At 41.1% G+C, this 24,720-nt stretch overlaps 1 protein-coding gene across 4 annotated transcripts; it reads left to right on the top strand.

The window, feature by feature from the left end:
• The first annotated feature begins 1,496 nt into the window (after positions 1-1,496).
• itga6a (integrin, alpha 6a) lies at positions 1,497-24,367 on the top strand. 4 transcript variants are annotated; one of them, XM_056434162.1, is made up of 27 exons: positions 1,497-1,545; positions 2,437-2,784; positions 13,027-13,151; positions 13,507-13,586; positions 13,697-13,958; positions 14,143-14,274; positions 15,398-15,611; positions 15,739-15,932; positions 16,015-16,109; positions 16,781-16,908; positions 16,986-17,075; positions 17,164-17,225; positions 17,318-17,487; positions 17,867-18,010; positions 18,114-18,229; positions 18,588-18,750; positions 19,638-19,724; positions 19,819-19,898; positions 19,987-20,064; positions 20,148-20,250; positions 20,328-20,495; positions 20,600-20,689; positions 21,765-21,872; positions 21,969-22,067; positions 22,166-22,291; positions 22,936-23,061; positions 23,496-23,583. In XM_056434162.1, the coding sequence occupies exons 2-26, from the start codon at positions 2,585-2,587 to the stop codon at positions 23,041-23,043; spliced, it is 3,222 nt and encodes a 1,073-aa protein (XP_056290137.1). In that variant the 5' UTR covers positions 1,497-1,545; positions 2,437-2,584; the 3' UTR covers positions 23,044-23,061; positions 23,496-23,583. The 4 variants fall into 4 exon arrangements, with proteins under 4 accessions (XP_056290137.1, XP_056290129.1, XP_056290120.1 ...); XM_056434154.1 differs by lacking the exon at positions 22,936-23,061 and having other exon boundaries at positions 13,507-13,583; positions 23,496-24,367; XM_056434145.1 differs by lacking the exon at positions 22,936-23,061 and having other exon boundaries at positions 23,496-24,367.
• Positions 24,368-24,720: the final 353 nt, after the last annotated feature.

The raw sequence follows: 24,720 nt of genomic DNA, 5'->3' as shown, positions 1-24,720 counted from the left end.
GTGGGCCCTTAGGACTTTGAGTTTCAGAACGTCTAAAATCTCATAATTTCAGCTTGATACCACCATTTACATCTCAATAAAATCTGAACAGAAATCTATGTTCACGTATAAATATATGTATATATATATATATAATATAAATATTCTGCAAATACAATTATTTTTATCGTATGAAGAACATGCCGTTGTTGTGAAAAACAAGACAATCTCGTTAAGAAAGCCCAGGAAAGAGGTGTTCCACTATCTAAAACATGTTGACTTTCAAAAGTTTTAATAAAAACAGTCTCCCTGAATATCAGAAAGCCACTGTTGCTTCTCTGATCAAGACTTTAATAGAACAATCAATATTTAGCCTCACATCTGTAAATATGTATGCAGGTGGTACTAGAAAAGGAATCCAAGTTATTACCCACAGATGAAGCTGAATACCTTCAGGAAGTCAGCGTTCATTCTGCTCGTGCCACAGAGCAGCTAATCTGTGAGGAGTCCACCTGTTAGACCTGCACCAGAGCTCCGGTTTCTCCTTTCCCACTGACCGGAGACAATACGGGAGCAGGGAGCTCGAGCTCCTCTTGAAGCTCGGGTTACACAACCACCCAGGGCCAAAGTGAACATGAAGGTGTCCTTGACTCGTTTGTGTGGTTGCGTGAAACCAGGTAAAGGCAGCTACACACCTTTCCGCTCACGGGACACACCCAGAAGGAGTAAGCAGTTTCAGAGAGCTTGTCTTTGTTCTTTAGATTCATCAATTGCGCCAACAGACATTTCAAGTTTTGCAAGCAGCCTTTCTTCTATCTTGCACTTGTTTCTATAATAATACATATAATGCTTCACAATAGGTTATATACCAGCATGCATGATATGATGTGTATATGTCCATTAAAAACACTTTACATTTGTTAATCAGCGTTAATCAGAGTCTAATTCATATTTAATTACAATGAGGGAAATCATTTCAACAGTGAAAAGTGAAGATTTGGGATAGAAAGTAACAGCTGAAGAAATCCATAAAATAAATCATACAATATCAATATCAATACACAGCACTGACAGCGGAACAATGAGCTTAAAGTTAAGACTGTCGTCCCCGACGGAGACAGGAAGCCTGTTTGTCTGAATGAGGGGACACGTCTCTTCATCAATGAAAGAACTATCTTTCCTCAGTGAGAAGCCTTTAGAAAAAGGTCAACTGACAGGTTACATCAGTGAAGAGGCTTGTGATGATGCAGCTAATGCATCTGTTACCAAACCCACAGCAACAGACATGCCATTCACATATCTCACACCAGAACCTCCCGAGTCATTTGCTGCAATTAGGAATGTGGTTAAGTCCCCCCCCCCCCCCCCCCCCCACAGCCACAGCCACAGCCTGCCTCCCTGCCAAATCACTCATACACACACACACACATGCACACTCACACGCACACACACACACGCTTTCTAACTTGAACAATAGCCACATTGTGTTGTGCTCTGCTTAGGGATTGTTGGCCGGCCGGATTCAAACTTCACACCAGCATCAAACAGGAAGATACATTGATCAAAGTGAGTAGGCGATACAATGAAGCTGTTTAATGTTTCCTGCATGTTTGACCAGCTCCTATCACTGCTGGTAGGTGGACACCTCAAACCTTTTAAATGTCAGCTTTTCAGTAACTTGTATGGAGATGATCCGTGAGGAGAGTTTGTGGAGCTGTGTGTGAAAGCATTTCTTAAAGCTGTAAGATCATAAAATGCCACAACAGCAAAACTACAAAGATGAGCATTATAATGACATCAGGGATGTTCTGGAGATCTCTCACATGTTTTTTGAACACAGAACCACAAAACCTTTTTAGCATCGTTGTTAATTATTAATGAACGTGGTCAGGTTGGCAGGTGTTTTTGATGAGGGTGTGCATTAATATTTTATTAATTCATGAATGGATGATCAACCCCAAATCAGAGTAAACTGTCCATGTTCAACTAGACACAACGTGAATCAGGGCTTTCCAATAAACCATCTAATTGACTAAAATGCCAACTCGGTCAAAAATAGCTCAGCCTTTTAGTGACCTTTTAGCTGAATCTGGGAGGTTTATTTTTCCAGCTGTAAAACACGTGTCGTTCCACCAACTGAACATAGCAAAACAACTTTAATTAGTGTGGCCTTGGCTGTTATTTCTTTTGTTTACATGTAAAGCCTCTACTGCATGACATATTGTTGCCCTTATGTATATGGCACAACAGAAACTACTCAATGTTCAAATACAAATCTTATTGTTTGGATCTAATGGCATTTACTTTTAAACTATTTACTGCATACAGTTTAAAATAAATCATATATATACAATGATCTATTCATCATCAATTTGCTAGAATACCTGGCTGCATGTAAACATAGCTCAAATATATATGACCCCATACCTCAACTGTACTGTCCACTGGTGACCGCAGGGGGCGCTGTGGAGCCGGAGCGCACAGCCCGGCGGGGGAACAACCAGCGGCCGCCTTCAGTCGCACCGCACCGGGCAGAGCGGAGAGGTGCAGCGGGGTCAGCGGCTCGGGAACTGTGGACTACTGCACTCACCTGGACGGCGCTGCCATGCTGCTGCCGCTGCTGCTGCCGGGAAGACCCTCTGCCGTTTATGTTGCACTTTTATTTTATTCTCATCTTCTGGAGCCAACGTGGGTGCTCGCGTTCAACCTTGACACCAGTCACGTAATCAGGAAAGACGGAGAACCGGGGAGTCTGTTCGGGTTCTCCCTCGCCATGCACCGGCAGCTCAACCCGGATAAACGAATGTGAGTGGTGTCTTCCCCTGTCCACTTGTACTGCCACTGATTGTACTTTAAACGTGCACCTGACGCGATTCCTCCACATTAACGTGTATAAGTTATATACTTATCCAAATGTGGAAAATGTATTTGGCTAAATAAGCTTATCCGGTGCAGGATACATTGTTTATTAGGGATTCTGGGAACAGATTTCCACCCCCTTGGTTATAATGTCTAGCATTGCTGCAACCTATTCAAAGACCGTAGCCTATAGTAATTATCTACTAAAGCCCACAGTGTTTCTTCTCGTGTTTTTGTTCTAATTTCCAATAGAAGTCTCCCCGTGGTGCTCTGAATATAAAAAGGAAAGGACTCTAAGGACAACAAGAGAATACCCAATGGTTACAACTGTGATGTAAATGTGCCTGTAAGGCCCAACTGAGAGGAGAGATGTGATGCTGCAACTGTTGGCTGATGAATCAGTTTTTCTGCTATTTTCTAGACAAGAGGTGTTTCTCTGGATAGGTGAGGATGTGCTACTTGTCTTATTTTAAAGGAGACACATTCTTTGTGGTCGTAGCTTTTTTTTCTTCTGTTAACTGTCATTTCCCACTAATGAGTGGTGTTTGGTGGGGTTCTCTGTACAACTGTAAAACAGTCAGGACTAAGCAGGTGTGTTCCCACACAACAGTTTTACCTGCAACGTTTGTTTTAAGGAAAGTGTCCTGAGAAGCGATGAAGACAGTGAGTGTTCATGTAAAGTTGACTCATGCACTCTGTTCTCTACATTCAATGTTTCATTCATGCACAAGTGAATGAGGGCACATGTGTTTTTAAATGGTGCCACAATAAGAGCTACAGCGATTAAACTGTGAAGAAGTGTTTGAAGCAGAGCTGATGATGCTATCATGTGATGAGCACTATACAGCAAATAGTTTCCTTTGGCCAGCCCCGAGGGGGCAGAAAAGACTTCAGTGAAGTGAGCCTCATCAACCTGCCACACAAGTGTAACGGGGGAGAAAGGAGCAGAGGGGGAGTGACCCGCATTGGGCCGCATGCAGCCGGCACAGAGTCCTGCAGCAGCATGTTGAGAAACAGAGAGCTCGGATGAGAAGCCCTGATTAGAGGACGTGGAGAGAAATCACATAGATTAGGCTTAACTTGTGGAATTTTATCTAATAAGTGTTGCATTGTGCAAAGGCAGCCCGTGGTGTAATGAGTGCACTGGCACACAAAGCTGTCATTTCTTATTTTATTCATTTTATTTTTTACAAGGATTCTTCTGTGCAAAGCCTGCTTCCTGAAAAAAGGCACTTTTTACATTTGTCAGAATTGACAAGTCCTATTTGTTGGACAAACAGAGGCTCGAAATGTGACACTGGCCTGATATTTGGTTTTCAGCCTGTAAAAGTAAGAGGAGAGTGAAGACTCACCGCATGAGGATCTACGAGGAGGAAGCTGCTCAGGCTTGAGCAAACACACTTAACAAAATCTGCCCACAAATGCAAAAGATGCTTCTCGAGATCAGAAACAAACACCATCATTGCATAGATTGTGCTATTGTTGCCGTATGCTTATGTCAGCTCACAGCTACTTTCATTTTGTGTTGAATTTGAACAACCGCGTGGTCAAAGATGGTGGTGTTTCCGAGCATCAGTTACTCTTTAGAAAACCTCTGAGTTGACTGCAGCAGGGTCTGACAGTCTGCCCGGTTCAGTTCTGGTTCTGGAGTTCCTGGGCCTCCCTCCTCTCCAGTGAGCCCAGTAGTACGGCCTCGGCCTCTGGCAGCGTGGCGTTGGCTCCCAGCGGAGCGGCGAGGCCAAACTCTGCTCAGGGAGCTTTTGGTGTACTTGCATGATTTCTTATTATTACAGTTTTTTTCGATTGCTAAACGACAGCGGGCACAACTGGAGTCACATGTGCAAAACTCTAACTACAGTCTGCACTACCAACAGTCACCTGAGCTAAACAGTTCACATCACCTGCAAAACTCATTCCAAGCAACACAACTCTTAACACATGATTCAAAACACGCTCAGTGCAGCCAAACAACATGCACAGCCCTCACTGAGGTAACACAGAATACACTGAGAGTAAAAACACTAGCATCAAACACCAATACAGAAAATACTAACTTTTCATCTTTACAGTTTGAACAATTTCAGTGACTTCAAACAAAGTAATATTTTCTTCAAAGAAAAGAGTGACATTCTTTCACATGATTTATTAATTTTTTTAGAACATAACAATTCTTTAAGGTAAATGAAAATTAGCAGTTTGCTTCAATAGTCTGAAGTAATTTACGGAATTACAGTAATGAGAAAAAAAGGTAGAAACTAAAAGTACATACTGTAATTCGAACAAATAATTGAGGGGCTAATCCTGCCTCTCTCTAGCATCAGGCCACATGTTGTCATCAACATCACATCTAATGTTCTCTCTTGCCACCTGGGGAAGAACCTTCTGGAGGGCCTTATCCATCCCTGGCAGTCCTCTGGACTCGTGTCCTCACATTCGGCACGCATGGCTTCCAAAAGAGACATTTGGTCATGTGGGTGGTGACCAAACACTTTTGTTGCACCCTCAACCCTGCCTCTCTCAATGAGAGACCATGGTTCACGACATGGTCTATAAGTGGAGCCCTTATTTCATCTGAACAGCTCTTTGTCTTCCTCCACGCATCCCCCTCTCCCTGCCACCCTTCTCCCTCCACAAACCCGTCTTCCTTGTTCCATTTCCAAAATGAGTCTTTCTGAGCTCTACCTATATATACTGTAATATATATATATATATATATATATATGTGTGTGTTCACTAACAAGTCTAAAACAAGACACCTGCTTAGCCTTTCAGCTGAAATTGCAATCAGCAGTGTTTGAAAGGCACAAGGCTGAACTCTATTCCGTTTTGAATGTGTGGTTCATAGTTTTGACAGCAGTGTGTTAGCATTTGAACAAAGTGCTGTAAATCCACAGTGTTGTGCAGGTTGTGGTTAAAGTCATGGGATAAGTGTTAGAGTTTTGAAAACTGTGTTCAAGCAATGAAAAACAAACTAGAGTTTGGTCCACATGAACTGCTGCTGTGCAGACTGTAGTTAGAGTTTTGCATGATTTCTTATTAACGGAAAAAACTGTAAGAATAACTATACAGATATAGACTAACTTCCTGCTGATGTTCATGTTAACTCATATAGAGGCATCTGTAGAAAATGTGGATTGTTTCATAACCAGTTGAAAGTTACTCTCAGTAACTGCACATTTAAAAGTGATTAAAGGTGCCATTGATTATTTGGTGGAAAGAAAATAATTTGCAACACTTTTGACAATATTTTTTCAAGTAACTTCTTCTGACCTATCCATTGTGATGATGTAGCGCTTTTCTTGTCATAAATGATATGATGATGATTAAAGGACTATTTTGGAGTTAGGGTTAGGGGTTAACTTTTTTGTTAAACTTACCAAACAAAATATCTAAATAATGAAGTCAATCATTAGTTGCAGACCTATAATTGTCTGCATTGTTTCCCCTTTCAAGTCCTTATTGAAAACACTTTGAGTGTGCGTTACTGGATAAGCGCAGCACGTTATTGTAACCGACAGCGGCTCCACCACCTCGGCTCCACATCCTCACGTGACCCTGAGGTTATCAAGTGAAAGTCGGTAATGAACAGCCCCGTCTAACTCAAAGCTGTGAGGCACATTGAAGCGATGCGTCACACACATCTGCATGACTACATCTGTCTCTTCTCTTCTTAGAGTCTAAGATGTTTCTGATGATCACGAGCAGTTGTTAAACTCTATTGGCTGTCACTGCGTATATTAATGTGATTATACAACATTATGTGTGAAGAGAGGAGTCCTTTCTAAACTCAGAATATGTTTGGTTAGTAACATGTGTGACGAGTAGATCAATCAAATTCCTCTAACGTGAAACCCCGACTGGGCTTTCATCCCTTCAGAGCTAAACGCTCATCTTGCTTTCAACCCTGTGGGCCACTCTCTCCATGTTGTCGCTCTAATGGGTTCATTACAAGAAAAATGTGGCTTCTCATGAAGTTTATGCTGTTATTTCGCCTCAAATGTACTTGTGATTAGTGGAAGAAACAAGGAGGTTTATCTTTCAACGGAACAACATGCTGCGTTGTGCAAAGGAGGAACTGGATGCCTCCTGCATGAACTATGTGGATATAACATTCTCCGGATGAAACCAGAGAAAACGGACATTAGACTGGACATGCACGGCCATCTGTGCACATGCAACCTGAGAGATTAAACGCATCAGCGAATCATCAGTCGAGACATTCCAGTGAAACTTCACACTGAAGTTCAAAAGAGATTGTGTTGCTGAAAATATGGTTACATTAACACAGCAACTTAGTCTTTGTTTTAAACTTGACTTTTTACTTCAAGTCTGTATCTGTCGTGAATATTAAGGAGTTCTTCTGTGATGTGTACCCAGCCAATCACAGGTCTGCACCAATCAAAGTGTGTGTGTGTGTATGTGTGTATTTGTGTGTGTGTGTGTGTGTGTGTGTGTGTGTAAACTGAAATAGTTAGAACAGCTGCAGCAGTTGGTGTGGCTTTGAGTGCACAGCTGTGGGAGCACTGGACCACATCTGTTAAAAGAGACCAGTGAGATCACTCTGTAAACCCACACCAGTCACTGTGTATTCCCATTCCCACTGCACTGAGAGACACACTGCATGATGGGACGCTGCTCCCGTTACCGTTACTTCAGGCTCTGTCGTAGTTAGGGATGGGTATCGTTTGGGTTTTTTCCGATACCGGTGCTAAACCGGTACTTTTAAAACGATACCGGTGCCTAAACGGTGCCTGAACCGCACAATGAGGACATTAAAAACCTCTTTGGCCATATTCCCTGTAGAAGCCGTTATCATGGAGCACTGACACACAACGGATATCAGACTATTAACATACACAATATATGTTCTCCATTATATGATGTGATATGTATTGTCATGTGCAGACTTTATAGGGTTAATCCTGTCACTGTTTTGATGGGCAAAGAGAACAACCAATCAGAGGTGCTGAAGATGACACGTGACAAATAAAGTTTTGCTTCTGACAGCGAGAGTTCCACTGAAACAAAGTGACGCCCCACGGTCTTTATTCCTCCGTCATTATATTCCCGGTAACACCGGGTAAACAGCCGGGACCGCTGGACACCAACACATCTGCTAGCAGACTGTCACGCTCGTAGCTCGTGCTAGCTATGAGCTAGCTTAAGCATGGTTATAATGGCTAATTTATTATTTCTTGGCCTACTTTTATGAATGCAAGACTTTCAGTCAACGTTACGGTACTAATCTAAGTTCAGGCTGCTCGTCATAATCGGTCTCCACGTGTTCAGGGGGACCGGTGACGGTCTCCCCATCGCGCCCAGCCTGACGCTGGTGTGCTCGACACGGGCTCACGTAGTCAGACACGGCCAGGGTTGCCAGGTCTGTGTGACAAAACCAGCCCAGAAACCAGCCCAATATCAGAACTCAAAATATGCCCGTGCCAAACCATATACACTGCTTTTAAAGTCCATCATGTCCAGTACCGCTGCTAAGTTTGCTAACCATGTTGGTGTCCAAAGCATAACTCCTTCATGATGGGGGGGGGCTGCTGTAGAGACGACCAACAACAGACGGATTGGAAGCTCATTCTGCACATGCGTTAAATGCGTTAAAAAATTTAATTTATTAATCCTGTAATTTAATCATAACGCGTTAACGCGTTATTTTTCACAGCACTAATATATATATATATATATATATATATGGTTCTTTGAAATAAGTTTTTTTGAGAAATCATAGGTTAGGGCACTTACAAGCTAGATAGCTTCAGCCCCGACCCTTTCGGTCAGCCACTTTCTTCTTTTGTTGAATTCTGATTGTTGTATATTTTGCTGATCGAAATAAACTAAAATAAACTAAACTAAACTAAGGGGTTAAAAGGGCCCCGTTTGTGAATCCCACAGAACCAAACCCACCCCGGGATGGGGTGTAGGAGTAATCACACGAGGTGATTCTCGCCAAACCGTCCCACCCCGTTGGGGAGGTCGGCGATTCATAATCATACTCGCCTATGAATCGCTCCTCCCGTGTAGGCGATTCTGAACCGCCTATCGCCCACCGCTCCTGTGAGATTCACAAATCCCTGCTGCTTTGCTGGAAATCACTTCTACTTACAGACTCTGGTTCGGGGCTCCGTGACGTCACTAGCACCAAAGTGCTTAGATGTCACGTGACAATGTTTCCATGGTGACGGACAAGGTCGCGGAGATCAAGGCACTGCGCGGATGTGTCGGCGTGTACGTGCTGATCTGGAGTCAGTTTGGTAGGATTTGGGTATAAATAAATTATTTCATTTAAAATATGGATTTTTATTTAAAGATATTCATGTAATTTGCATGCAAAATAGGTCTACCGAACCAGCGGACAAAAATTCAACCAGCGGCAACACTTCAAAAGTAGCCCAATTCGCGGAAAACCGCGGACCTGGCAACACTGCACACGGCGCAGCCTCCGCTGTCAAAGTTAAATGATAGGCTATCGTAACCTGCTGACAGGGCGGAGTCACCAGAGAAGTTCACAACAATAGTTTTTTTCAATTTTAATCGGCTCAGGCACCGGAAAGAATCACCGAAATGTGCGTTGCGTTTCGGTCCGGGTAATACCGGTTGTATTGGAACCGGTACCATATTGGCACCGGGTTTCGGTACCCAACCCTAGTCGTAGTTGTAGTGTAAGGAATACGGCCTGCAGCTTTGGTTGAGTCCCACTCTTGTCAGGACAGTTTGATGTTTCTTATCTGTCCCTACATCCTCAGAGTTTATATTACACTCGCAAACAAATTGATGCTGAAATACGGAAATGTAGTCTTTCTTTTCAAACTGAAAAACGTGTCTGCTATCGGGGCGTGTTGCAAGTAAATGTCAATGTTACCCCTCAGCTACTTGCCACATTCTACAACTGTTACTTTCCAGAGTAGCTGTGCTGTTACGTTGGAGGTGTATTTCCTCTGCCTTTACTGCCTCTTCATAAATCTGTTGTTTTCCTGGTGAAATCTACCGGGCTGTCCTTGACCTATAACACATTTTTTGTCGACTCACATGATGAGTTGATTTAATCAACATCTGTAAAACTCAGTTTCTCCACATAGTCACACAAAGGACCACTTTAAATGTTGTGTTTACCAGAGATGTGCTCACGGGAAGCTGAAGTGTCAAACTGAAGCCCACTTTGTAAAGGCTCTTGTTTGTATTTACATTTCACTGGTTTTGTTTGAGGACAGGATTTGGTCTTCAGTCTCACATCAGTCAGAAGCATCCTTGTTTAACAAATGAAGAGCCACGGGGCCATCCCAAGGATCAATAGGTTACTGAGGGAACTGCAGAGACACAGGGAGGAGACAAGGGTGGAGAGGATTTCCTCTCAGCCCTTTGAGAAAATTCCTACTCAGTAAGTCGGCCGGTCAGCTCACACGTGATGCGGCAGCTAATCACTGGGACATGTGCTCTTGGCAATATGTGTACCTTCACATCAAAGGAATTGTCAAACATTATTTCAGTAGTTTTGACAATCTCACAACACTGAATATACTATTTTATTGTGGGAAAAATCTAACGTCGCTGTATCAGTTTTGGATCTGGGTTGTAAAATGTATTTGGGCTAACCAGTCATTAGTGACTGACGATGAAAGAATATTTTGAAGTCTTTTGACAGAAGTCCAAACCAAGCACGAGTCTCAGGTCTGAGTAAGTACATTATGAGTTATTTTAAGTATTTCAGGTCAAATTTCAGAATTGTGTGTTAAAGTTTATATATATACCAGGGACATGCGGTCAGGGGAGGGGAGACATTATTTATTGATGACACCTGTCAACAATAAATAATGATAACCTTAAATTTATTATAATATTTGTCCACTGATCTTTATGTATGACTAATTTCAAAAAATGTTATAGTCAAAATCGCTGAATTTGCCTATTTCCTGTTCAAATACAGGGATGAAACGAGAGGTGCGGCAGCAACGAGTCGAGCCTCACCTCTGAATGCGCAATCCATCACAAACTGGGTTGATACATGCAATTGGCGCGTGCTGGTTGCTGTATATCTGCATGTCGCCAATATAATGTTTGCAGATACATTTATTTGCCCTGATTTTCCACAGTCTGGCTAATGTCTTTCACCATTAAAGTTTAATGTTTGTAAGTGACATATTTAGTTTTGCTGATGGGAAATAAAACCGCAGTGAAAAGGCACAGGGTGAGGCAGATAGTACTCTGCCGCACTGAAGTACGTGAGCCAACGGGTACTTGTTGCTGCTGCGTCTGTTGTGTGAAGAATGCTGATGAGATATGAAATAACCAGTAGCCAATTGAATAAGCTACCCTTTTGGGTTTATAATGTATATATCCGTCTTTTGTCATAAATCTTTATGTTCTCACAAAAATATACCGAGAATATCGGTAATTTGTGATTAATCATGATTAATCCACAGAAACCTGTGATTAATTTGATTAAAATTTGTAATCGTTTCACAGCCCTAGTTTATATATTTGTAAATCTGACACTAAAGGAGTCAGTGCCTTACCAACCATGAACCTCTCCGCACGTCACTGATTTATACATATTGTTCAGTTGTGAGATAGCCACGACACAACGTCTCTTCAATTGATATGCATGATATTGAAGCTGCTAAATTATGCTTATTTGTGAAGTTGTCTAATGAGTTCATCAACAAGTGGACTTTTATTCTATGAGCTCATTTTCCTGTTGTTTTTCAGTATGCAAGATGAACTCAACACATTTCAGGTGTCCAATTCTGTTCATTTGAAGGAAAGGCATGTGATAATTCAGCAAGAGAAATCCCAAGAATGCCTGATGACTCATGTCCCAAGGCATTGATGATATTTCCTTTAAAAGTACAAATTCACAAATATTGGGACTTTATTTACTGTAAAATCACATAACAGGAGAGATATTTAATTTGTGTGTGTATTCGTTGAATTAGTGTGTAAAAGACAAGCTGATGAGTAAATCCTCCCAGTGGCTGCTGTCACCCGGCTAGAAGCTCGATGTGGTTTAGGGAGAAGTGGTCAATGAACTCTGATTGAAGAGGACATGATGCAAATTGTCTGCTTCACTGCTTCTTTGACATCAGCAGAATGACAGGACAATAGTCCACTGTCCAATTCTTTCATCATGAACGACAACGGCTTTTTGTACACAGCCATTTTAAATCTTTTTCTTTTTAACTCATCCTTCCTACAAAATACACATACCTACAAGAATATAGAGAAACATTACTATTCCGTATTAGTAAGTAATAGGACCAGAGGCTCTGAAAGGACCTGCTCCAGTCAGCCTCCTCTTTCAGATCACTTCTTAAAACATACTTTTGTTTCAAGACATTATGCTGGTTAGCATGCTAACATGCTAATATAGAATAGTGACTATGGTAAACATTATACCTGCTAAAGGTGAGGCTGTTAGCATGGTCATTATGAGCATGCTACTGATATGCCTTCACCTGTTCATCTTCACATTCATCCACTGAGGCAGAGCAACTCCTCTTCTTCCTATTCGGAGAACATTCATGTTTTTGCTTTAATTTGTCACCTATTTTAATAATGATTTAGTCATTTGGCCTTAATTTGATAGTGACAGTGTAAAGATCACAGGAAACAGAGAGAGAGAGATAGGAGTAGGGGGGTAAACGTAACCATTAGGCTCTACTGGTCTTAACAATTATAGAGACATGTTGTTGTTGTTGTTGTGTATTTTATTCAGTCAATCATTTCAATACAATACAATATTATTCTATATAATATACAAAACAGAAAGACTGAAAAGTTATAGGTAGAAGCAAAACATGCTTATATATTCCTATCCTAAATTATTATAATCAAATAAATCAGAACATTAATATAACATACGTTACATACGTTCAGCTCAGCGACATGTCATTTGTTAATCTGAAACAAACGGCAGCTTGTATGTTCAATTGTCTGTTTTCTATACTTTATGAGCTTATCAAAATAACACCCAGACGACACATTGGTCATTTCTGTAGGCAGGAAATGCCATTTCTGTCATCGTCGACAACAAGCTGCTGTCCTGGAGCTTAGAAAAGCCGAACATGACTTACTGAAGGTGTAGCAGCGATGCAGTTCAAAACAACATCTCAGTACAGGTCATTACATCTTTGTTTGCTTCAGAACAAAATACTTTGATAATACTGTTTTTCTGTTCTTCAGGCTATTGATTGGAGCACCCAGAGCCAGAGCTTTGGGAAAACAGACAGCCAACATCACGGGAGGCCTCTATAAATGTGAAATCACACACTCCAACGAGTGTGAGCGGATTGAGTTTGATAGTGAAGGTGAGTTGTCTGTCTGTCTATCTGTCTGTGTGTCTCTCTGTGTATCTCTATCCGTCTGTCTGTGTGTATGTCTGTGTGTCTGTCTATCCGTCTATCCGTCTATCCGTCTGTCTGTCTGTGTGTCTGTGTGTCTGTCTGTCTGTCTATCCGCCTGTCTGTCTGTGTGTCTGTCTGTGTTTCTGTCTGTCTGTCTATCCATCTGTCTGTCTGTCTGTCTCTCTGTCTGTCTATCCGCCTGTCTATCCGTCCGTCTGTCTGTCTGTCTGTGTGTCTGTCTGCATATCATATGCAGTACTGTTTCCAGATGTATAACTATATCAATATAAATGCTTATCTTGTGTTACCAAACTTTAAGAGGACATCCAAGTTGAGAACAAGGAGAACCAGTGGATGGGGGTGACGGTTCAGAGCCAGGGGCCCGGGGGAAAGATCGTGGTGAGTCCAACTGAGCATCAGAACCAACGCTCCCGTAAACATTCAGTCCTGTGCGGTCTCACCAGCTCTTGAGGTCAGAACTGAAACTCAACTGTGTTTGGCAATCTCAGACTTGTGCTCATCGCTATCAGAGGCGCATGTTCGTGAACACGCCTCTGGAGTACCGGGACATCACCGGGCGCTGTTACGTCCTGAGCCAGGACCTGACCATCGACTCGCTGTCGGATGAGGACGGAGGGAACTGGAACTTCTGTAAGGGCCGACCCAGAGGCCATGAGATGTTTGGGTCTTGCCAGCAGGGTTTGGCTGCCACCTTCACCAAAGACTACCATTACGTGGTGTTTGGAGCACCAGGAGCTTACAACTGGAAAGGTCACTAACTAACCACACACACACACACACACACACACACACACACACACACACACACACACACACACACACACACACACACACACACAGTGAATCAATTATTATTTACTGAGAGAATAAAGTTCCTGATTAATTAAGTAATGGGATATTTGTGTTTTTTATTCTGAAATGAATATTTCTACAGGCATCGTTCGAGTGGAGCAAAAGAACAACACTTTGATAGAGATGGGAGTGTATGATGACGGCCCGTATGAAGTTGGAGATGAGCATCTTTTGAGCCCCGATCTTGTGCCTGTACCTGCCAACAGCTACCTCGGTGAGTTTCTACACACTAAACAGCGCAATATTTTTGTTTGCTTTATTTATGTCTATTCTTTTACTTGTATCCTGTTGGCTCACTGGTTACTTACTTCCTCTGTCAGGCATTGCATTGCTTACACATTTGGCATGAGAAGTGTTTTACTGGTGTATTTTCTAGCTTTGCCTCAACATTAATGTTCATTATTATGTGAACATGGTTTTTCTGCTGAAGGCAGATGATCAAAGGGGACATTTGGAGATAAAGGAACTGTTCTCAGGGCAGATATGTTGACTTATTAATCACAGGGAACTAGTTACATTATAAATTGTTGCATTGTAGCGATTGCTGGAACGAGGACATTAATAATGTCATTAGTTCCAGCGGTGGCGCTGCTATTATTGCAATTCAATATGTTTAGTTTGTTGTGAAAAAGGTCTTTGAATCTGAATCTGAATGTTAAAGATACAATAATCTCTCCATCAATGTATAAACTCATCAAAAACACTGAATTACTACATTATTAGGGACACTATAACAATCCATTTCAATTCAACACAACAACTGTGCCATAACTTCTACCTCTAAAAACTATATAATTATTGTAAATGCATATTGAGCGGCATTTCCAACTTGTGTCCTTCCTATTTACATTCACATCAGTAGAAAGGAAATACCGTGGCAGTTTGGGGCAAAGCGGTCCTTTTAATCTTCACGTCTGAAACTAATGACGTACTAGAAGCGAACGTGCAGCTCAGGTTCTTGATTATATTGTTTTAATAAAAAATAATGTTCCCTGTCTTTGTTAGGAGTAAAGTGTTATTACTAGTTGATTACATTTCCGGCTTGTAAAGACATCACAGAACATGTTTTGGAAGCGCTGCAGTCAACATCCTTTTCAGCGACGGACATATTGTCATTGCTGCTGCACTAGTGACTCCGAGTGGTCCGTCAGGGCAACTGCACAGAGATAGGATGACATTATTGATCGGTCTGCCGCCCCTCTGAATTCCTCACTGGTGAAAAGAAACATGTGGTTGTCTGCACCTCTCTTTTCCAAATGGGAGAGCAAAGGGGGGACACAAATCAAACCTTTCTTCAGTGTAAAATACAATCCGACAACATCTCTCTCGCACTTCAGGATTCTCCCTCGATTCGGGACACAGCATCACCAGGTACCGTGGCCTCACAGTGGTGGCTGGAGCACCCAGAGCCAATCACAGTGGAGCTGTGGTCCTGTTGAAGAAAGAGAGCGACGCCTCCTCCAGACTTTTGGTGGAGCACACTCTGCTCGGGCCGGGCCTCGCGTCCTCGTTTGGCTACGACGTGGCTGTGGTTGACTTGAATGGTGACGGGTAGGGAACTATTCACCGCTTCTATTATGTGAAAGGAGAAACTTCTGTGAAACTTTTATACCACTTTATTATAGTGGTATCTTATGTTCATATTCTGTAAGACACTGACCTCCCTTCTTTGATTCAGATGGCAAGACATCGTCGTGGGAGCCCCTCAGTTCTACATGAAGGACGGAGACGTTGGAGGAGCCGTGTACGTCTACATCAATCAGGCAGGAAGGTGGGAAAGAATCACACCCGTTCGTTTAAATGGGACCAAAGACTCCATGTTTGGCCTGGCAGTGAAAAACATTGGAGACATCAATCAAGACTCATATGAAGGTAATTTAGCGGCCATTTTGTTGCTTCTTTTTGTTTCTCTGTCGGTCTCTGCCACATATAAACTGGTTTCTTCCTCATGCAGACATTGCCGTCGGAGCTCCTTATGACGATGGCGGTGCAGGAAAAGTCTACATTTATCACGGCTCTGCGCAAGGAATCAAAACCAGCCCAGCGCAGGTGGGCTTTGTGGAGCTTTGCTTCAAGTGGCTGTAATCAATATTTTCATATTAACAAAGGGGTCTCATAGCTGATCATTTGTCAGTGTTGTGTTCACAGCATATTTCCGCTGCCCCCGTGTGGCCAAAACATCAGTCTGAGCTGCTCTGAGCTCTGAAACGTTTGCATATATATATTTTTTAAATGGTTTATTTAATAAGGGACAGTGCACATTGATAAAAACATTGCAGTAAATGTGCCAGAGTTAGCCAAGAGGCTATTTTTCATCTGTAGTCCCAATGTTGCTGATGTTAAGAACAAACCTAAAAACACAAGATTGCAAATACAATCTACAGATAAAGCAAATAAAATAGGGGAGAACAATGTTAAAATGGACAGAATAAAAACATAATGTCAGAGATACAACGTAAAAGCATACAGACTATATGTTCAAGACGTTGATTTTTCTGGACCTTCCTGTGGACAGGGACTTCTCTGTGTTGATTTATTAAGCATTATTTTTGACATATAATCTTGCTCTAGAACCCACAGTTATTGAAGTAGTTGCTGCCAAAAGTCTCAAACAATTTTGGGCCTCTGACACTAAATATAACAGTTCAATGTTACGTTATTTTATTAATTAGCTGACCAAGTTCTTTTTAACCCTAATTATTCTCTCTCTGTTATTACAGATCCTTTCAGGAAAGGAGCACAACATGCGACTCTTCGGATATTCTCTGGCCGGGAACATGGACTTGGACAGTAACTCTTATCCAGACGTGGCTGTGGGCTCTCTGTCGGACACAGCCCTGATCTACAGGTCATTATTACCCTTTCTATGTCTATTTAAACACCGCGGATGTGTACCACAGCTTCATTTAACAACCTTTATTTCAGGGCACGGCCAGTCATCAGCATCAGGAGAGACGTCAACATATCTCCACAGGAAATAGACCTTACAATCAAAACCTGTGGTAGCAGCATTTGGTAGGTGCTCTAACATTCTTACATTAAACAGGCTTCATAGTCAAAAGGTTATTGTGGAAAACAAATCCATGTGCTGTTCTGTTCTCAGCTTCACGGTGGACGCGTGCTTCACCTGGAAAGCAAACACTGCATCTTACAACCCCAGACTAAGTAAGTGAAATAATGAGAAAGAAAAGTAAATCGTCTTTTATAAATCAAAGATTTGTTCAGCACATTTTCTCCTGCTTCCCTCCTCACTGCAGCTATCGGCTACTCGGTCGAAGCGGACGCAGATCGCAGGAAACAGGGGCTGACCTCCAGAGTGACGTTCCTCAACAAATCCCGCCCTGAAACAGACTATCAGTTAAATGGCACTTTGGACCTCCGAGGGCAAAACCAGAAGTCATGCATCAAGATTACAGCCAGACTAAAAGTGAGACAAATCTCCACCACACTTAAATCACATTCGTAGGAGAGATTCTACTCAGAGAGCAACAGTCAGGAACAATTGGAGTTAGTCTGCGCTTGGTACGCTCAGCGAGAACTGCTTTCAAAATATTGTTGTTGCCTGTAAAATAAAGAAGTATATAGTTTTTTTTTTGGAGCAACACATCTGACCATATACTATGTTTCAATACATTTGATGTCACAGAAATATATAATTGTTTTAAGTTGTTTTAAGCATTTTTCTTGCATACAAAACAATTCTACTTTCTTATTGTTAATGATTATTCAACTGTTTTATACAGACTGCAGTTAGTATTTCCCATGTAGAGGTAAATATTAATATGAATGGTGGCTGATTTTCACAGGACAACATTAAGGACAAGATGCGCAGCATCCCCATTGAGGTGTCGGCAGAAATTGTGGGAACTAAACGACAGAAGACGAGGAACGGCCTGTCGCAACTCATGCCCATATTAGACTCCTCTCAACCAAGCAAAGACGTCATTGAGGTAAACATTCGCACTACAACTTTTATTTTTATGTTAATGACAAAAGGTTTCACAGTGGAGCAAAGTGTTTACATGCTTTTGTTGTGATTTGTTGTTGCTGCAGGTCAACTTTGTGAAAGAGGGATGTGGAAGTGATCATATTTGCCGGAGTAACCTGAAGATGGAGTACAAATTATACTACAAACAAAGCAACCTCGACGTGTACTCCCCACTGCCCATGTGAGTAGAATGTGATCTAAAAATATGGTCAAATTCATGGATTAACTCTGCGTTAAACATGTGATCAACTTCCTAATTATAGAAATGCTTGTACTTCCAATCCCAATGAGTCAACGCCGAGTTCTTCCACAGTTAACTAGCTTTGGTTTGAATATGTATATAAATATATCTCTCTCTGATGTACATTCACCAGAATAATGCTGCTCATGTTACGTGTATGTTGCTCAGTGTCTGCTGGTTGTACAAGTCAGTAATACGTGGATAAAATGTCTGCCATAACAGTCTAATTTTTAATCTATATATTAGATACCATAAGGGTGTCGACCTAAAGTGAGTGGATATGTTTGTGTATTTGCAGCAATAAGAACGTCCCGGTGTTCCATCTGAATTACGAGAGGAAGGACTTGGCTCTGCGTGTGACAGTCGACAACATGAATGAAGATGATGCGTACGAGGCGAAGCTGGTGGGGACGTTCCCAGATACGCTGTCTTATTCTGGAGTGCGCTCACATCAGACAACGGTAACTTTTAACTTTAGTAAAAGTAACAAATAGTTCAGTCAAAATGAAGCCTAACAGTAGCTGTCACTGCCTTACATATTTGTCAGAGAAAGCAGGGCTGTAGGGAGGGTGAAGAAATAATGGATGTTGTGATGATGAGGATTTTATGTTATTGGCCAATAAAATTAAAATCAAAATGTGCAAAATGTCAGAGTCCTTATCTCCAAACCAACAAAATATTAATCTTGTATTTATGGCCCTTTGCAGCTTGTGCATACACAGGATTATTAATTATAAATAGGCTATACAACCTCCGAATGTAGTGCAGCCTCACGAGAATTATCCATAAAAGACGACATAACTTCATAAATTAATAGACCCAAATGACTGACAATAAATAAACAAATAAACACATTTATTGACACTGGACGCAAGCATTATTGAAACGAGTGACTTAGCAGCAGGCTGGTGCATTAAATCAGTTTCTACTCAAAAAAGTAAGATGTGGCCTGAGGGGGGCGCTGCCACCACCACGCCGACGTGCTGTGGTTTAGCAATCGGCCTGGGTATTACAATATTACATGTTAGTATGTTATGTTAGTATTGATTCGTAAACTGAAACTGATTTGGTGTTAAGTTTTAGTATCTGAATGTCATGAATAACTAATAATAATACATGATAATAAATTGTTGGATTAGTGAACATTTCTACCTCAAAGCGCTGAAGGAAAAGTTAGTTGATTACCAACTTTTAGTTAAAGATTTAATAGAAATACATTTTCTGTTTGTGGTTATGGCGGATTGACAGACATTATCTAGTGAAATACCACTGAAATAAAGTGCATATATTTTCTGATTTACGACTTGTTTTTTGATTTGAATTTATTTCCCATTGTGTTGTTTCCCAGTTGGAAAAGCCAATCATCTGTACAGCCAATCAGAACGGCTCTCAAGCGGACTGTGAGCTGGGGAACCCTTTCAAGAGAGACTCAAAGGTACAGACTAGTTTCACATGTTCGTCCTGACACTTAGTTGTTGTATTTCAAACGTGAGAGATGTTGGGGTTTTTTCTCCCCTTTTTTGCACCAGGCTACATTTTACATCATCCTGAGCACTGTGGGCGTGACCCTCGACACCACGGAGATTGACATCGACCTGCAGCTCCAAACGTAAGTCCTGCTGCGACATGCTTTTCCTGTTTAAAAAAAAACTTCAATAGAAGTATTGTACTACATTGGTGTATGTTTCTTTTTGCAGAACAAGTGTGCAAGAAAATATCGCCCTCGTTAAAGTGAAGGCTAAAATAATCATTGAACTGCCGTTGTCGGTCAGTGGGTAAGTGGGTTAAACTGATGTTTGACTTTGGATAAAGTGCCTCTAAAAGTATATAAACTAATATTGTTGCTTGTCTTCATCAGAGAAGCCATCCCTAATCAGGTTTCTTTTGGAGGCGTTGTGAAAGGTGAAAGTGCCATGAAGACAGAAGAAGAGATAGGAAGTTTGATTACATATACATTCAGAGTAAGTTTATTCATTCCACCTTCGATTTTTAAATCACCGCTGTCTTTGAAATCATAACATATTGATTTCTCCTCCAGATAAACAACTTGTGGAAGACTTCTGTCAAAGCCTCACTTCACATTCAGTGGCCCAAATGGAACAAAGATGGCAAATGGCTCCTGTACCTGGTAAAGATCACGTCCACAGGCCCGGAGGACGTCCTCTGCTCTCCTGAGTCTGAAATCAACTCTCTCAAACACATCCAGGTAGTATTTCTAAACCTGGCTTTCTTGTACTGAAGGCACAATCAGCCTTTGCCGGAAGTCTGCTTGCTTCCACTTTGAATTAATGAGAATACATGTACTTTCAGGATGTCTCTGCGTTCAGGGCAAAACGGGAGATTGGAGAAAGAAAAATTGTCCGCAAAATGTCATCACTGTCAGACAAGAAGAACGTGTTGGTGAGTCTCTTTACACTCAAAAAAACGATTCAAGCCCTTCTTAGAGGTGACACATTTAAATATTGTTTGATACATTTAAATAAATCAATTACAAAAATAGATATTTAAATTTAATGGGTGTAACACAAAATGTATGAATACTTTCATTTATTAGATTTATTTAGGTTAGATGGTGTGCATATCAACTCAAAATAAATGTGTTTCATTGAGGACTATCCTTTGCGCATGCGCCAGCTGAAAATCAGTTGTTTACATGAGGTGAAGACACTTTCAGGGCTGTACGGTGGTGTAGTGGCTAGCACCGTCGCCTCACAGCCAGAGGGCCGTGGGTTCAATTCCCAGTCCGGGCGTTCCTTCTGTCTGGAGTTTGCATATTTTGTTAGTTAGTTATTATTATTATTATTAATTTAATTTAATGAATATCGTTATTTTATTTGAGATGTATTTGATACAAATGAGTTGGACTAACTCAATTACATTTTATTGCACTGATGTGCTAAATTTGAGTTGGAGTTGCATATAATTATTGGATGGAAAACCTGCCAACAATTTAATTGAGTTCATCCATTGAGTCATTTCTTTGAGTGTATGGTTCTCACATGTGTTCCTAAACAGTCGTGGAATGTAGCTACATTTGCCACACTTTAAGTATAAAAATGTGCTGGATAATTTTATTTTCATGCCCATAGTTACTTTGCAAACATACAACAACAAAAACTATCAAGAATTTATAAGATATGGTGTTGTGTTAAAAAATAAACTATACCAACAGTATGGTTCAGCTGAAATGATATTGTCTATTGACATAAAATGTATTGGCAATTACTTTAACATATTGTTTACTTCTTGAATAGATTTGCTGCTTGTCCTTTGAATTATTTGTTCATGTATTTCTAACAGTTTTGAGGTTTGGACTCTTGGGCTCTTAAGTTTTTTTGATTTGTCACAAACTCAACAATTGAGTATTGTTTACAGTGTACTGATAGCAGTTTAACACAAGTAAAACAACCAAAACTGTCATCCATCACAGTTTACAAAAGTATTGCTCTGATGTGAAACGGACTCTCCTCCTCAGACGTGTGACAGTCAGATCAAATGTGTGGTGCTCAAGTGCCCCCTACAGGGCCTGGACGGTACCGCACTGGAACTGAGGTCTCGTCTGTGGAACTCGACCTTTATTGAGGTGACACATTGTCTATTAACGTGTCCCCTGCATCTCATCTGTGGCTAGTATTTGTGGGACTGTCTGACCTAAGCAGCTGTCTTTGTTTTGACACAGGATTTTGCCTCTATCTCAAACGTGCACATTGTTGTGAAGGCCTCCCTCGTCCTCCATACTCAGTTCAAGAACATGATGCTGAGAACCCCTCACACTGACGTAAGCAGCTCAACAGCTCCGAGCGCCTCGGTAACATTTTGCCTCGGTCCTAACTCACCTGGCCTCCTGGTTTTCCTCGCCGTGGGGTTTCCCTGCAGGTGACAGTGTCCGTGTCCCCCGAGGGTGCAGTAGCGCAGCACAGTGGAGTTCCCTGGTGGATCATCCTGGTCGCTGTGCTGGCAGGCATCTTGATTTTGTCTCTGTTGGTGTTTCTGCTCTGGAAGGTGAGATGGTACACCTTCACCCATGTTTATAATACAGGATGGAAATAGGAGGTACAACATAAACTTCATTACAAGTGCTTATGTTAGATCAGAAGAGGTGGAGTCTGTGAACAGTACGAGACATGGGAGTTAATAAAGAAGACTTAAGATTTTATTTGCTGGTTAATTGTAAATAATATTTTGGCTTTCTTTGGTTTCATATTAATGTGAATAGCTTTAAATATTTATTGGGCTGTCAAAGAAATTATTTAATTATGGCTGTGATAACCATTCATTTTTGACATTGTATACTAAACACTAATGTGATTAATTGGGAAGGAAAGAATAGGAGAAATGTCCTAAAGGGAAGAAATGCAGCTGTACTTGTGATTAACATTATACTTTATAATACACATTACAGTTGGAACAATTATAGACTATATGGTATAAAATAACTAAACAGATGCTTTGTTCATATTTCATACTGTCTTTAATCAAAATTGTATTCTATAAATTACAATATTCTGCAGATTATCTGCAAATAAGTGTCATTTGAGCATCAACACTAAAGTATTATGTCAGTAAAATGTGTTTTGGTGGAAGAAATCCTAACAGCGATTGCCTGCTTTGTCACTCTAAACACTTCATCACTTGCTCCCCCTCAGTGTGGTTTCTTCAAGAGAGCATCAAAAGACCAATATGATGCTGCGTATCACAAGGCAGAGATCCATGTTCAGCCCTCTGACAAAGACAAGCTCTCTGCTGAGGCCTGAGTTATGCTCTGAACAGGGGTAAAGCCAGCTGTCAGCATGGAGTGTGTCTACTGCCGTGACTAATTAACTCACTTTCCAGCCAATTCAGCTGACTCCCTGCAGAAATATTCAGTCAAACACATATTGTAGCTGACGAAACCGTCACATTTACATTTAAAAAATGTAATATGTATATTGTATTGAGGTTTCTGATGTTCATACAATATGTGTCTCTGAATTTTGCCCCCCCCCAAAACCTTTGCTTTTCCCTAGCAACAGGCTTATTATTGACATTGTTCTGCAGGTGCCTTCGCTGACATCGCTGTTTCTGCTTGGCTGTTTGTTAAAAACTGCAACGCATGCTCCACATTCCTGCACAGCTCTTCCTCTTGCCGTTTACAGCGTGCAGGAATATTTCTCAAGTTTACCCATTTTTAATAATGCATCTTGTTTCTTTAAATCTCCGTCCCCAGTGTGGATTCTTTAAACGCTCCAAACAAGAGGACAGCGTCCCAAGTTACCACGCAGTGCGGATCAGAAAGGACACTCTTGAGAATAAAGATGGAAAAGTCCAGCTTGATCCTTTTGAAAAGAAGCAGTGGACGACAAATTGGATGGACGGTGAAAGTTACTCATGACTCATCTTAACGTTAATATTATTTTTACTAACAGCTTGAACCTCATTTTGTATTTCAGTCTCAAGCAACACACAGGATGAACTTTGCCTTTTCTTGTCCACTTGGAGAACGTCAGTGATTTTGTCTTTGAATTTTTACACTGTATAGATGAAGTGTTTTTTGTAAGCTTTGTATATATTTAAATACGTCTGCACACTGTATATTTATTTTTTGATAAGTAAATAATTTCATGCAGCCAAAGAGTTATTTTCAGTGTCATGTGTCCTGGAGCAGGACGACGGGCAACGCGTACTTCTCTCACTAAAAGCCCAAACATCTATGCAAAGAAAGGTCACCTAGCTCAGTATTATATTAAAATAAAAATATTTACTTCTTGTTTTATGTCTAGTTTCAGTACATTTCAACACAAAACATCTTCTGTCCTTTTGGAGTGACATTGAGGTACATTAGCGTTTCACAATAAGGTGCACAGCTGACTCAGAGCTGCAGGTCTTTTTCCACTTCACTGATTCTTTGCCTCTTCTCACCTCTGTGGCATTCAGGGAGCGTCCACTGTACTGTAGCTCAGCACTGAAGTAAGACCGTTTTGTTCTATGGGAGGAATCCAAAGAGAAGATGGTCAATAGAAACTGCAATGTTAGTTTTAGAGAATAAATTCCATGTGAACGTCTTGAATTGTCAAGTACAATAAAATGCTTAAACACCGATCCTTACTGTGACTTTTCCGTACCATTAGAATCCTACATGAAGGTAAACCTGTAGCTAATAATCATTTGTATACAGCATTTATCTGACCATTCAGTTTTCTGTTGTCGAGTCTATAAGCGTCAATGAAAGTGTGAAAAGGCGCCGTCACAATTCGCTGCAGCCAAATGTGACCTCATCAATTTACTTTAGTTAACAGGTAAAACCCAGAGATATCGGTTTACCATCACAGAAGAGAAGCAGCAAAACCTCACAACTGAGAAGCTAGAACAGAGTAAAGTTTGGCTTCTTGTTAGACAAAGACTGATAATCAAAAACAGGATGAACTTTCAGTCAATTGACTCTGATCGTACCA

Source organism: Pseudoliparis swirei, chromosome 2, assembly GCF_029220125.1.
Source record: "Pseudoliparis swirei isolate HS2019 ecotype Mariana Trench chromosome 2, NWPU_hadal_v1, whole genome shotgun sequence".
Taxonomy (NCBI): domain Eukaryota; kingdom Metazoa; phylum Chordata; class Actinopteri; order Perciformes; family Liparidae; genus Pseudoliparis; species Pseudoliparis swirei.
The sequence above is the reverse complement of the archived record's forward strand: the minus strand, read 5'-3'. Positions and strand labels throughout refer to the sequence as shown.

Coding starts and splice junctions, on each gene's coding strand:
- itga6a (XM_056434145.1), top strand. CDS start 2,585: ATGCTGCTGCCGCTGCTGCTGCCGGGAAGACCCTCTGCCGTTTATGTT. Junction 13,152..13,506: donor GATTGAGTTTGATAGTGAAG/GTGAGTTGTCTG, acceptor CCAAACTTTAAG/AGGACATCCAAGTTGAGAAC. Junction 18,230..18,587: donor GTGTACTCCCCACTGCCCAT/GTGAGTAGAATG, acceptor GTGTATTTGCAG/CAATAAGAACGTCCCGGTGT.